The 14,245-nt window shown below is 36.5% G+C and overlaps 2 protein-coding genes and 1 non-coding gene across 6 annotated transcripts; 2 read left to right on the top strand and 1 right to left on the bottom strand.

The window, feature by feature from the left end:
* The first annotated feature begins 1,437 nt into the window (after window positions 1-1,437).
* LOC131014285 (probable indole-3-pyruvate monooxygenase YUCCA9) lies at window positions 1,438-3,036 on the top strand. Its single transcript, XM_057942217.1, has one exon. The coding sequence runs from the start codon at window positions 1,572-1,574 to the stop codon at window positions 2,799-2,801; it is 1,230 nt and encodes a 409-aa protein (XP_057798200.1). The 5' UTR covers window positions 1,438-1,571; the 3' UTR covers window positions 2,802-3,036.
* Window positions 3,037-4,411: 1,375 nt separating this feature from the next.
* TRNAV-AAC (transfer RNA valine (anticodon AAC)) lies at window positions 4,412-4,485 on the bottom strand. Its single transcript has one exon. It is a non-coding gene; the product is annotated as a tRNA-Val (tRNA).
* Window positions 4,486-11,360: 6,875 nt separating this feature from the next.
* LOC131014286 (uncharacterized) lies at window positions 11,361-14,245 on the top strand. 4 transcript variants are annotated; one of them, XR_009098162.1, is made up of 5 exons: window positions 11,361-11,767; window positions 12,309-12,859; window positions 12,980-13,205; window positions 13,293-13,810; window positions 14,098-14,245. XR_009098162.1 is itself a non-coding variant. In XM_057942219.1 (4 exons), the coding sequence occupies exons 2-4, from the start codon at window positions 12,335-12,337 to the stop codon at window positions 13,751-13,753; spliced, it is 1,212 nt and encodes a 403-aa protein (XP_057798202.1). In that variant the 5' UTR covers window positions 11,361-11,767; window positions 12,309-12,334; the 3' UTR covers window positions 13,754-14,245. The 4 variants fall into 4 exon arrangements, 2 of the variants coding, with proteins under 2 accessions (XP_057798202.1, XP_057798201.1); XR_009098161.1 differs by having other exon boundaries at window positions 11,361-12,859; XM_057942219.1 differs by having other exon boundaries at window positions 13,293-14,245.

The following is a 14,245-nucleotide window of genomic DNA, read 5'->3' on the forward strand; positions in this document are numbered from 1 at the left end:
AACAGCCTTAATAAGTCACAATCCGAATGTCGGGGTCCAATAAGGGTGTGGGTGCTGTCTTTCTCCCGGCTATTTTTCAAGCTTCCACTCCACGTGCTCCTCTCCTGCTGCTCAGCTTTTACTATTGCCACATCACCACCTTCGGACTCAGCCTGGGTGTGGGTCCACAGAATCAGATCACCAAGAACAAATACATTTTCTACTCGAATTCTTCTAAATGTGGAATTATTTATCCATCAATTATAATTTTATATACGAGTAGAGAATATGTGCATCTTTACATGTTAGTGTGTATAATTTAACATGTTATGAGTATATAGTTTAATGTACATTTCAAATAATTCACCCTAATCGATATAATTAACAACTGGATTGACCATTGCATTATACTTCTCATTCTTATTTTTGCAATGATCATTTCATTTATGGCCGGCATGTTACATGCATTCTTAATCTATAAATTTGCACTTCAGCTCACCAAATCGCTCAAATGCATCCCCTTTTGTTACTTCATGATAGAGGCTTAAACCTAAAATCTAGTAACATATTTACATTAGGCTCCTACATGTGTAGTTGTCTAATTAATTAAGTGCTTCTGTGTTTACGTTTACGCGCACGCCCACATTGTAGTTACTGCAAGAAAATGTTATGTTCCTTAATTAGATTAAATTTCCTTGTAGCTGAATAAAGTGGCTAATTTTTTTTTTTTTGAAACGAAAGTGGCTAATATTTTTAATATCACTTGTTAATTTTCTTTTTATTTGAATATATTGAACAATATCAAATGTATAGATATTTGTTGAATTTTTATTGGCTTATATTTAATTATACTTCATATCTATTTTGGTAATCTTCATTTTTTCTTTAATAAATATTAAAAAATTAATATCAATTTTAGCAAGAACAATAAGCAAAATTTGAGAGTTTTTAAAATTTTGTTTTAGCAAATTAAAAATTTTAATTTAACGAAATGGAGACTATCTTGACCAACAACTTCATTTTATGCATGGAGTATGATTGACATACATTATTCACATATACCTGTTGTTGTATGGAATCAATTTCCACTTTTGATATTTGTAAACTTATTATTAAAAGAGAAAAGATAGAAAATAAGGATGCTGCCTAAGTATGAGAGTATATAATCTCTCACATATCTCAACATCCATATTAAATTAAATAATAACAAAAAACGGACTATTCCCGAAAGCTACAAACTGGAAAAAAAAGGTAAGCTATAAAATACGAGCTAACCCCACCAAGAACTATAATAATCTACACTAAGTAGCAAATAAAAGAAATGCGGAAGCGATTTAAAATAATAGATGGAAGACATGGGGATTATGATTTGGAAATGGCCCAATTCCAAAGTCATTATTCATTAACCTTCCGTCACATGGATCTTTCCTCACTCCTCTATTTAAGCCCCTCCATTCCCCCCCTCTCTCTCATCAAATTCCAAACCAACTCTCTTATTACAAACTCAACCTTCTCTCACTCTCTCAATTCGATCATCATCATCATCCAATCCAATCCAATCCATTCTTCAAGCTTGAAACTATATATACAAGATGTTTAATTTGACGGAGATGGACATGTTTTCGCGGCGGTGCGTATGGGTTAACGGCCCCGTGATAGTCGGGGCGGGGCCCTCTGGGCTGGCCGTGGCGGCCGGCCTCAGAGAGCAAGGCGTGCCGTACGTAATTCTGGAGCGCGCCGACTGCATTGCATCCCTTTGGCAAAAGCGCACTTACGATAGGCTGAAGCTGCACCTCCCCAAGCAGTTCTGCCAACTGCCCAACTACCCCTTCCCCGATCACTACCCCGAGTACCCCTCCAAGAAACAGTTCGTGGAATACCTGGAGAGCTACACCGCCCACCACGACATCCGCCCCCACTTCAACGAGAGCGTCGACTCCGCCAAGTACGACGACGCCTGCCGCCTCTGGCGCGTCAAGACCGCCGCCACCGAGTACATCTGCCAGTGGCTGGTGGTGGCCACGGGCGAGAACGCCGAGCCCGTGGTCCCCGACGTGGAGGGCCTGGCCAGCTTCGGCGGCGAGGTCGTCCACGCCTGCGACTACAAGTCCGGGGAGAAGTTCAAAGGGAAGAAGGTGCTGGTGGTCGGCTGCGGGAACTCCGGCATGGAGGTCTCCCTCGACCTCTGCAACCACGACGCCAGGCCGGCCATGGTGGTCCGCAACGCCGTCCACGTCCTGCCCAGGGAGATGCTGGGGAAGTCCACATTCGAGCTGGCGATGCTCATGATGAAGTGGCTCCCGCTCTGGCTCGTCGACAAGCTCCTCCTCTTCCTCGCCTGGATCATCCTCGGGAACATCGAGAACATCGGGCTCAAGAGGCCCGAAATCGGCCCGCTGGCCCTCAAGAACTACGGCCGGACCCCTGTTCTCGACATTGGCGCGTTGGAGAAGATACGATCCAAGGAGATCGAGTTAGTGCCGGGGATCAAGCGCTTCTGCTGCGGCGGCGTGGAGCTCACCAACGGCGAGAGGGTCGACATCGACGCCGTGGTTTTGGCGACGGGATACCGCAGCAACGTGCCCTACTGGCTGCAGGAGACGGAGTTCTTCGGCAAGAGTGGATTCCCGAAAACGGCGTTCCCGCACGGGTGGAAGGGGAACTCCGGGCTCTACGCCGCCGGGTTCACGAGGAGAGGGCTCTCCGGCTTGTCCGCCGATGCTATCAAGATCTCGCAAGACATTGCGAGAGTTTGGAAGGAAGATTTGAATCAGAAGAAGCAGAAAGTGGCGACACACCGTCGATGCATTTCCACCTTCTGATCTCATCCAATCCAAAGTATAGATGATAGCATTAGAGACTAGCTAGCCCTCTCCGAAGATGACCCAAATTTTGGAATATTGGGCGTTTTCTGTATACTACTCAGCAAGGATGACGAGGCTTATTCCTCTCTATTTTTACTACTACTAACTTGTTATTATTAGATCCATCTTTGTACAATTTTAACCCATCCCATATCAATTAAAAGGAACCCCATTTTCTCATAACTTGTTTTAATTCGTTTCTCATGGGTTACATCCGAATTTGTTATGGTGGAAAGCATGTTTTTTTCGAGTCTACTTCTCCTCAAACTCATAAATCAAATGGACTCCTGATGTATCCAATTCATTTGAAAACTCTATTCAATTATATCATCCAACTCTTTTTTCAACTTGTTATATCAACATCAACAACGCCAGGCCTATCATATGAAACAATGTGTAACGCCTAAGTTTCTTTCGAGGATGGCCGAAGAAATGGGTATTTTTGAGGTCACATGTTTCAAGTTCAAATCATATCAACCTCTTTATAGATCGTAACAATAACAATAACAATGATAATAATACTATACGCGACATTTATTTTTCATGTTAGAGTATTTTTGTCCTCATTAATAAGATATTTTCAATCTCACTCTTCCAATGATATAATTAAAATGATAATATATTATTGAGTTTTCAGAGGTCTCAAAGTTTCAATTCATCTAGTAACTATCGAATTAGCCTTTATTATTACTATCTATTCAGATTAATCTTCAAAAGTAAACGTCCCTATTAATGTAGTATTTCGTTGTTTCTCCATCTGAAGAACAACAGTGTTCCAAGAAAAATGGTCCAGCATTTTATCACCAAACTTGCATATAGTCGCAATGGGGTGATGTGCAATTATAGCGATTATTATTCTTTCACATCGTTTTCATTTTAATTAAATATCATCGTCGAGGTGGTAACTTAACAATGATGATTTCTTCATTTGCAACGAAATTCTTAGTTTCTTCTTTCGAGTTCTACAGCATTAATAGGCCTGGCTCTACTTGTATGGTAAATTTACTTTTTCTTTTGATAAATTTGCAATAATAGATAAAGAAATTAAATGGCCGCACCACAGGGTACTTGAACTCAAGACCTTTGGCCTTAGATATTAATTAACCCCTTACCGTTTAGCCAGCACACGCACGCGTAAATTTACTTTTTAATGACTATTAGCGGTGAATTATGAAATGACACATTTTTGTGTTAAATACAACATGGGTAAATCTCAGAAACATGATAGAAATTCACATTTAACTCTTCTCTGTAAAGCATATACAGTACTATATGATATATATATATATATTTACTTGTACAGTATATGATAATTAGTAAGTAGAATTTACAATTAATGTTTCCTGTAAAGCACAAAATTAATGTGTGAAATACAGTTCAAAAGCAGTCAGAAACAGCAGTAAATTTGTAATGCCTAGATCGAACTAGCTGGATTGTCACTACATTTAAGAAACCCCATTTTCCAAAATCATAGTATTTCAATATTTGGGTTCGGCTCTTTCTTCAATAAATAAATTGATAAACAAACCGTCTTAAAAAATGAAAAAGAGGAAAACTCGAGAAAGAAATGGCGTCGCCCGGACTCGAACCGGAGACCTTCAGTGTGTTAGACTGACGTGATAACCAACTACACCACGACACCAGTTGGTATTAATTATTAATACTATTATATATAACCGATAAAACGACTAGGCATAGAAATGTGCGTTTCTCCGTGGGTGATCGTTTCGATGGGATGGCTAATGGCTTGCTCGAAATGGGCCTCTCATATAAACAAGCACATACTTAGGGATGTTCAGTTTGGTGGATTAAACAGGAGATAATGTTTAATTGGATGAATTCGATTTGATATTTAATTTCAAGGTAATACCACTTAATATTATGAGTTTTGGCTTCCTTTTACGATAAAATTAATCTCAAATAATTAAGTTACTAATTTAATTTCGAATAATTTTGAACCAATATATTTCGAATAATCGAACACCCAGTTATATATTAACGAATCGGACAAGACTTTTGTTACCAAGTTTTCAAGCGAGTGTTTGTTTTTTTTTTTTCAGTTACAATTTTCAATTTTTAGGATTTTCAATGTTGGTCTTCCGGTATTTCCAATGTTGTTTACGAAATGTGTTGATTTTCAAAGAAATTAATGATTTTTGTACGATAAATAATTAGATATTTAGGGCTATAGGAATGAAGATATGGTTGGATATTCACTTTGAATTTTCAAAATAAAGAGGTAACAAAAAGACAATTGTAACATGTATCTTCAATTCTTACTCATAAATTCTCCCTCAAAAGAGAATTTCCTAATCATAAATTGAGAACAAATATATACTAGTTTAACTCTCTGACATTTATTGTGTAGTTAAACATCAAAACTTGGATATGAATGCGACCGAATGCAAACAAAATATATCCATTGAGCTCAAGTAGTGCACCCAAAATCCATATAATTTATCCTCGAGACCTCAAGAAAACAAGGCACATGTTTCTCCATACCATCACCCAAAATCTTCTGATTTGATGGCCCATTGGATGAATACATAAATAAATAAATACATAAATAGAATATTTCAAGTCAATTCCCACACTCGTAAGTCGTAACTCGTAAGTAAGTTCGGAGCGTGAATGCTAGTCCTCACATTTCTAATTCCAAGCTCCGAAACTAATAATAAAATGAGTAAGAAACGACACACCTCTATTGAACTACAAAATTTGATTAAAGAAACACATTTCTCTTGAATGTTCTGATTGTTTTAAATTAATTCTGTATTAAATTTATTACTCACTCCATCCCAACAAAAGCGGTGCGCTTCTTTTTTGGCACGAGATTTAAAGAAAATAATATTGTAGTGTAAAAGTGTGTAAAGATGTGTGAGACCACATTGTTGTTTGTAGTGTAAAATTATTACCAAAAAAGGAAATGCGTCATTTTCGTTGGAACGGCTCAAAGAAGAATACGCACCGCTTTCGTTGGGATGGATGGAATATATAATATCAAGATTTTTCATTGAAAATTAATATTAAACAATTAACAAAAATGATCGGAATACATAATTTTTTAGTCATTGGTAGCTAGTTTCAATCATCCATATCTAAATGATAGTTTTTGTCTTTTAGGTCCTGAATTGATGTATATCTTGCGAGCTCAAATTAAGTCAAGATTCAAAACAATATTACTACTATAGACGGGGTAGGAGCTGTTTTTGTTTTTTTGGCATAAGATTTAAACTCGAATTTTAAGTTTACTTACAATTTTTACAAAAGGGGAGCTCCGGATTCAATTAATCTTAATCTATTGAGATATGCTAGAAAATTAATTAGTAAGCTAATATAGACTCGTTGCTTTTGTCTCTGTTTCCGAAAGAATCCTTCTCCCTGTGGGCAAGTATAACGCGCTCATAATTGATATGACAATTGTGAACACGTTATACTTGCTTACTAGGGGTGAGCAAAATATCCGAAATCCGAATATCCGATCCAAACCAATCCGAAATTTAAAATTTGGTTCGGATTTTCGGATCGGATCGGATTGAATTTTAAGCAAATTTCGGATTTTCGGATCGGATCGGATTGGCACCATAAAAATCCGAAAAAATCCGAAATCCGAAATCCGAATTATATTTATAATATAATTAATATTATAATATTATAGATAAATATATATATAATTATTAGTTTTTAAATAGTTTAATATTTCTAAATTCTAACCCTATACTCCCATTTTGGTTGATTATAATTAATGGCTTGTTAATTATGACCTTAATTTGATTGTAATTATCTAATATGTTAGGTTGACATCTATTTCGGATTTTTCGGATTTTTTCGGTTTTCGGATTTTTTTTTACATTTCGATTTTTTTTTTCACATTTCGGATTTTTCGGTTCGGATCGGATTTTATCCGAAATTTTTCAAATTTTCGGATTCGGATTTTCGGATAATACGGTTCGGATCGGATTGAATTTTAAGAAAATTTCGGATTTTCGGATCAGATCGGATCAGGCAAAAATCCGATTCGAAATCTGAATGCTCACCCCTATTGCTTACGGCGGATAGGTGAATGGTTCTGTTTGTTTTATATGAGTGTCATATTGTGTTTCTATATATGATGATAAATAGAGGCTTCATTTTTATTATTCCCCCATATAAATTTGTTGTTTGATTAAATGAAGGAGTCAACCTTTGAAGCACCAAAGTAGAGGGCAAGCACTGATCTAGACTAGACCTTCCCAATTGCGTAGTGTGTTTGTGATTTATTCCTCATTCACTACAGTGATGTTTGCTGCTTTCAGACATCCCAAACCATCCTTGCAGATCACCACATGCACTTCAATTTACTCACACTTCTAATTTCTATACACTCACACACACACTGTCCCTTTCCTGTCTTTGCATGTTCCTCAATTTAATTCATCTTTTCTAACTTGCAACTTATCACTCTCCATTCCTACAATAAATGATACTTCAATTTACTTAACTTTTCTTTTTTCTTTATACTATATTATATTCTCTTTTTACTTGCTAACGATCCTTCACTATCTTTTCTCATAATTCTTAATATTGGAGTCCTTTAACTAAAACTAAAGAAATGCGTTCATGAGCACTATGCATTCCATTCGTATTCTCAAGTGGCAGAGTCCGAGGTAAATTATCGATATTTTCTATGAATCATTGGCAAATCGAATTGCGAGTTAACTACTTTTAAAAAGTTACTACAACTTTTGCCACTTTTAGTTTTGCATAACAACTTTTTAAATTTTTCCTTAAAATATACAAACTTTACATTTGTTGCAATTTCGTACTGCCAAATAAACGTTGTTGTGGCTACTTAGATCGAATGCACATGCACACTCCAAAACGATGTAGTATTGGAATTAATTAAGTGATAAATGATGTTGTTCTTACCTCTAAAATACTAGTATCAATTAGAACTTATTTCAACATAACATACCGCGCTTTAAGTTTTTAATGTAAGAACAATATATCATTTAACACGCGCTTAATTTTTGTTAAAAGATGTCGTTTGATACAAGTATACTTCAAGTTGCCACATCAGTTTTAATTTCATGGGATAGTTTTAAATGAAGAGAGAGAAAAAATGGTAGAAAAAATGGAGGGAGAAAACTCCTCTTTTATATATTATATAGACTAAAAAAAAATTCTTAATTTCGTGAAAGAAATTGTTTGTTTATGGGTTTAATTGTATAGTACTTAATGAACTTTGGGGTGTTAGTTGCTATCAACGTTAGGTTAGGGGCTTAAGTGTAGTTGGGGTGGTAACCCCTACAAAAATGGTACAAAACTAGAAACATATATATAAAAGTTTGTGTCTTTTTGTTTAATTGGGTTGAGCATTGTAGTGTTGTTCCTTAATATGAGTGTTAAAGTTGTGGACAAGAGTGTCTCAACTGTACTTAGACACGGTATCAAGTTGAGAAGATTTAGGTTTCCTGGAAAGAAAGCAAGATTTAGACAGCGTTGAGCGAATGAGCTGGAGATATCTATGTATCCATTCTTATCTGAGCTCAACTTCTATAGCCAATCATATAACTACTAAATGATTGCATTAAGAATATATAAGGCAGTTTTGGTAAGATGAAGGAATCATATTTGGATGCATGAATTGACCTGAGAGAGGTGAGGCTGACTATTCATTAACATCTCAACCCCAAATGGGAAGCACCATCAATGGCAATTTTCAATATATATCTGACAAGGTAAATTATCTGTCTGGATTCTTTTTCAAACCTAACCACAATCCCCAGATTCATTACCACAACTACTGCATATTAATGTTGTCTCTCTTTCAATATATACCTTAATTTCATATGTTGCAAACTTGATGCTCAAATTTTTCACTCACATATCCAGGGACACTATATAATATACATATGATGTGAAGATATGTTGAAAATATTATGCTATTTTGGATTGAATGAGCCAAAATTTGGACTCTGCGTACTCTCAAAGTCCTATCCACGCCATCCAATTTTTATGTATATGATAATGCAATTATATATGCATATAGACTATTTTAATATTTTTCTGCAATTTGTTTCGTGACTATAAATTGATTCTGTAGTCCAAGCAACCAAAATTGAGTATGTAAGGCCCCCTTCTCCCAAGAATATGTGTGCATCTATATATTAATTGTGTTTGCATTTTGGTTAACTTGAACATTGGTGGATAAATTAAGTTGTACTCGAGTACTTCAGCCCAATAAAATTCAAGTAGTTGCTGGACTACAAAATGCTAGTGGGATTTTGTGGAAAATTTTGACTCCAAGAAATAGGAGTACGCTCCTTCTGTTCGATTAATAATGACTCATTTTTTTTTCATCTATCTCATTAATAATACTTCATTTTAAAAAGAAAAATCACTTTTTTCTCACAAAAAATTATGGCTTCATCATTTTCTAACATTATTATATTTTAATCACTCTTCTTCTTAATTATTGTGTCCAAAAGTAGAGAATTATACTTAGTGGGACGGAATGAGTAATATTTAGCACGAATTTGGAGAAATATAGTGTGCGCTCAAAGCTTTCACAGTATGCATGATGAGGTATTTGAAATTCAATTCTTGAACTTAAAAGTTCGTTCAAGCTTGTTTATTGAAATTCTATAACGTGAACGAGATAAATTTAAATTTGATAATACTCAGTCGTTAAGTCATTTATATAATCATAAATTAGTTCGAATATGTACAACTATATTTCATGCTTATTTTTGTAATTTTAATTGTTATATATAAGTACCTAGGGGAGGACTAGGTTAAAAACTTTTTTTAGGTATAAAATAGAAATAGGTTTACACTATTGATTTATTCATAATTTAACAGTTTTAATTTTAGAGAAATCATATATAAATGTATAAATTCTATGTAGAACATGTACAAATTCACCGTGTAAATGTCTGAATTGTGAAATCGAACTGATCAAGACCATGAATTTATTTAATAAGATGATAACTGATGATTCAATTGTAGATCTTGATGATTTTATATATGCATAAGTTGAATACCTTTTAAAATATAAAATAGCTTATTTGGTGGGTTGATCTACACTTTTTTTTAACAATTGATCATTCATAAAAAATCATTTCATCTTTTTTATTTATTTAAATATTTTTTTTATATGATGACCGATTGTTTGAATCATGAATAAATATAGTCCTAGGAGTATGACCCCGGTCATTCCCTTCTTCCAAGTTTACCATCCCGTCACTATAGGGACTATATGTTTTACCCCATCACATAACTACACGAAAATATTTTATTTTCGTAGTATAAATATTTGGTTTTACTAAAGAAAACAAATATATTTCAATTTTAATATTCATGTATATAAAAGACCTTTTACACTAGTTAACTCGGATAATTCTTGAAGAAACAATGGTGTCAAATGGCCACATTGAAGATGCAAACACAATATTTGACCACTAATTGAAAAAACACAAATTATGGCAATTAATTAGGCAATATGCCTAATATACCCCTAAGTCAAAAAAAAATATTTTTTTAATTCTCTGCGCTCTATCTACCCCTTGACCCCCCTCCCCCTCCACCACCCACCCCCAAGTCATTTTTTTTACTCCCCTGCCCCCAGACTCTCCGACCCCACCCATCAAGCCAAAAAAAATAAAAATTTACTTCCCCTACCTTGTCTACCCCCCAGACCTCCGATCCCACCCATCCCCTCCCCCCCCCCCCAACCCCCAAGCCAAATTTTTTTTTTTTACTTCCCTTGCCTTGTTACCCCCCAGACCCTCGACCCCACCCACCCCCATCCCCCCACCACCCACCCCCAAGCCAAAAAAAAAAAAAATTTACTTCCCCTGCCTTGTCTACCCCCCAGACCCCCGACCCCACCCGCCCCCAAGCCAATTTTTTTTTTTACTCCCCATAGATAAAAATAAATTAAATTTTACTTTTGTTATTTTATTTTATGGCATGCCATAAGTGCCAAAGGACCTTTTTAAACACTTCCCATAGGGTTTAGATATTCCATTTAGGGTTTAGATTATCCATTCAGGGTTTAGATATTCTATTTAGGGTTTAGATTATCCATTTAGGGTTTAAATGTTCCATTTAGGGTTTAGATGATGCTGTTGTTTCTATATTTGTTCTGCATGTTTGGCACTTATGGCACTAATAGTGTCATAAGTGCTAAAAAGACCATTTTACGTTATTTTATTTTGGATTTTCGTTGACACTTATGGCAGTATTAAGTGCCATAAAATAAAATAACAAAAGTAAAATTTGATTTATTTTTATCTAGGGGGAGTAAAAAAATTTTTTGGCTTGGGGGTGGGTGGGGGGTGTGGGGTGGATGGGGTCGGGGGTCTGGGGGGTAGACAGGGCAGGGGGAGTAATTTTTTTTTTTTGACTTGTGGGTGGGTGGGTGGGTGGGTGGGGGGTGGGATGGGGTGGGGTCGGGGGTCTGGGGGTAGATGGGGCAGGGGGAGTAAAAAAAATTTCGTTGGCACTTATGGCACTAATAGTGCCATAAGGGCTAGTTTGATAGGGGTTACTAGCATTGCTAACTAGTATTTCTATAGATATATGTGTATTTGATAGTATTGACTATTTATTTCATTGGCCCGCATAAATGCAAGGGCCCGCATGACTTTCACTATTCCACTTAGAAAGTGGGTCTACCCTTCCCCTTGAGTTATTTAGTATTGCTTTCTACAGTACCAACTACTAATTTATATCTGACTAATTTATCCCCACACCAACCACCACATTCTCGATTCACTTCAGAAAATAAAATTGGGGGAACCGAAATTCAAACAAAAAAAATCAAAAGCGCGAGGAGAAAAATCCTGCTCCAGTACATAGATTGTCTTCTTCAAATAGAGGGGAAATATCTATTTCTTCTAGAGGGAAATCGACTGCTCGCCGATAAGTCCAACGAAAAAGTATGGGTAATTTTTGTTAAATCTTTTCTAATCCACGTATGTCTCTGTTGGCTTGAGGTTTCTCATGTATAAAATTTTTGATTCAATGTTGTTTGGTTTTGAACTCTGGGATGCCGTTGGTAGCTAGGTTTTAGATGGTTGTTTGTGTTCAATTGCTGTTTGATTTCGAAATCATGGAGAAATGTATTCTTTTTGTCAAATTTTGTTGTTTGATTTTGACTGATATGTGTGTTTTGATTTTGGTTCGGTGATGTGTATACATATATTCATCTGGATATCAGTTCGTTTATGGTTGATGTTGTTATTTTTTTTCTTTCAAAATTTGATGTTATTGGTTCTATGTTTCAGATGTTAGGGTACTTGTTGTTGATGAAATTATGTGAACCGAGTTTAGTAATCTGAAAAGTTGTGATTCCTACCAGATTGAGTACATATTGCTGTTACGATGAGCGCCTGAATTTTAACTCCATTATATTTATTTCAGTTTAGATGTGGTTTACATGAAAGTGCTCATGTGGTGTGTGTTGTTTCTAAAATGCAGCCTTGTAGTTATAGCTTGAAATCATCATGCCATCTGACGAGAGTGATATTATTTGCGTGTATTTGTTGATGGAAGAGTTGTTCCATCAACAGTTAAATCTAATATTGATAGCCTATTACATTATGCTTAAGATGAGAACACGTAAACGTAAGAGATTGGTTAGAGCTGCCACCTTTGGGTATATTGAACGGATGCTCGAACAAGAGAATCATATGAACAGGCTAGTAGGAGTGACTGATGTAGATTGCATTGCAAACTTAAGAATGGATAGGAACACATTTGGTAGGTTGTGCCTTTTGTTACGTGATCTAGGCGGGTTGACTGATGGGCGGTACGTTAGTGTAGAGGAGCAAGTGGGAATCTTTTTATCAGTCTTGGCACACCACAAGAAGAATCGGGTTGTTAGGTTTGATTTCTGGAGGTCTGGGCAAACCGTTTCACGATTTGTCCATGTCGTTTTAAAGTCAATATTAAAACTGCATGTCATTCTACTTGTAAAACCTGTACCCGTACCGGAAGAATGTACAAACGGCAGGTGGCGGTGGTTCAAGGTAATCCACTAACCATTTCTATTATTGCACACATCTATTGAGCATTTGATGATTATTTGAAGCTGAATTCAGAATCTTACAGCTCTTATCCAATTACTTATATGGTACTTATGTTGATAGGGATGCTTGGGTGCTCTTGATGGTACATACATAAATGTTATGGTACCCAATGACGATAAACCGAGGTACCGGACAAGGAAGGGCCAGATTTCAACAAACACTTTGGCTGTATGCGATCGCTCATCAAGGTTTGTCTACGTGTTACCTGGATGGGAGGGGTCAGCGGCTGACTCACGGATATTGCGGAATGCTCTTGTGCGTGAAAACGGCTTGAAGGTCCCTAAAGGTATTCTTGCACCGTGAACAAGGATCTCATGAATTTCATACAAGTTTCTCTACAACAAGTCTAACTGGTTGGTGTTTGAAATCGCAGGCAACTATTACCTATGCGACAATGGTTATGCAAATAGCGAAGGATTCCTTACGCCGTACAAAGGGATACGATATCATTTGAAGGAGTGGGGGCCGAATAATGCACGACCTCAGAACGCAAAGGAATTATTCAACCTTAGGCATGCGAAAGCGCGGAATGTGATCGAGCGTGCATTCGGGATTCTAAAAATGCGCTGGGGTATATTACGAAGTGCATCTTTTTACCCTGTAAAGACACAAAATCGCCTAATAATGGCTTGCTTTATCCTTAACAACTTCATCCGCAATGAGATGCCAGTCGACCCTATCGAGCAACAATACGATAATGCAGCTGCAAATGAAGATGACAACCTCGATAATGATACTGAATTTATTGGTGCTATTGAGTCTTCGCCACAGTGGAACGCCGAGAGAAATGCTATATCTAACTCGATGTGGCACCAGTATATCAATCATTATTGAGTTGATTTAGGGATGTTTGTATTAGTTGGAACCTTGTTAGTACTTTACTTGTAGTTGGTATAACATTTCGATAATGAGACAGTAGCTGTGTTATGAATTTGTTTGTGTGTGCTGCGCTGGCGCATCTTTGTTACCAATGATCGCAATACTCTTCTGCAGGTGAGCCGCATTAGCCGACAGAATTCATGACAACTTCCTTGGTCGTTGATTCGCTACAAACTAGCGTCGGGCGTCAAGTTGGATTTAGGTTTGACGAACAGGTCCAGATGCCCATTTTCTTGGTGATTGCTCTCACAGCTATCATAGGAATTGTAATTGGTAAACTTATTTAGGCGTCGATTTAGTTTCGATGTTATTGGTGGAAAACTTTTTGGAATGATTGGCATATGTTTTGGCTCGAGAGCACATTATGTTTGTAATTGCTATTTTTATTTTATTTGAGAATCTTATGAATGCAGAACTTAAGTAGAATTATTTTTATGGTTTCACTAA

Source organism: Salvia miltiorrhiza, chromosome 3 (genome assembly GCF_028751815.1).
Source record: "Salvia miltiorrhiza cultivar Shanhuang (shh) chromosome 3, IMPLAD_Smil_shh, whole genome shotgun sequence".
In the NCBI taxonomy this organism is placed as follows: domain Eukaryota; kingdom Viridiplantae; phylum Streptophyta; class Magnoliopsida; order Lamiales; family Lamiaceae; genus Salvia; species Salvia miltiorrhiza.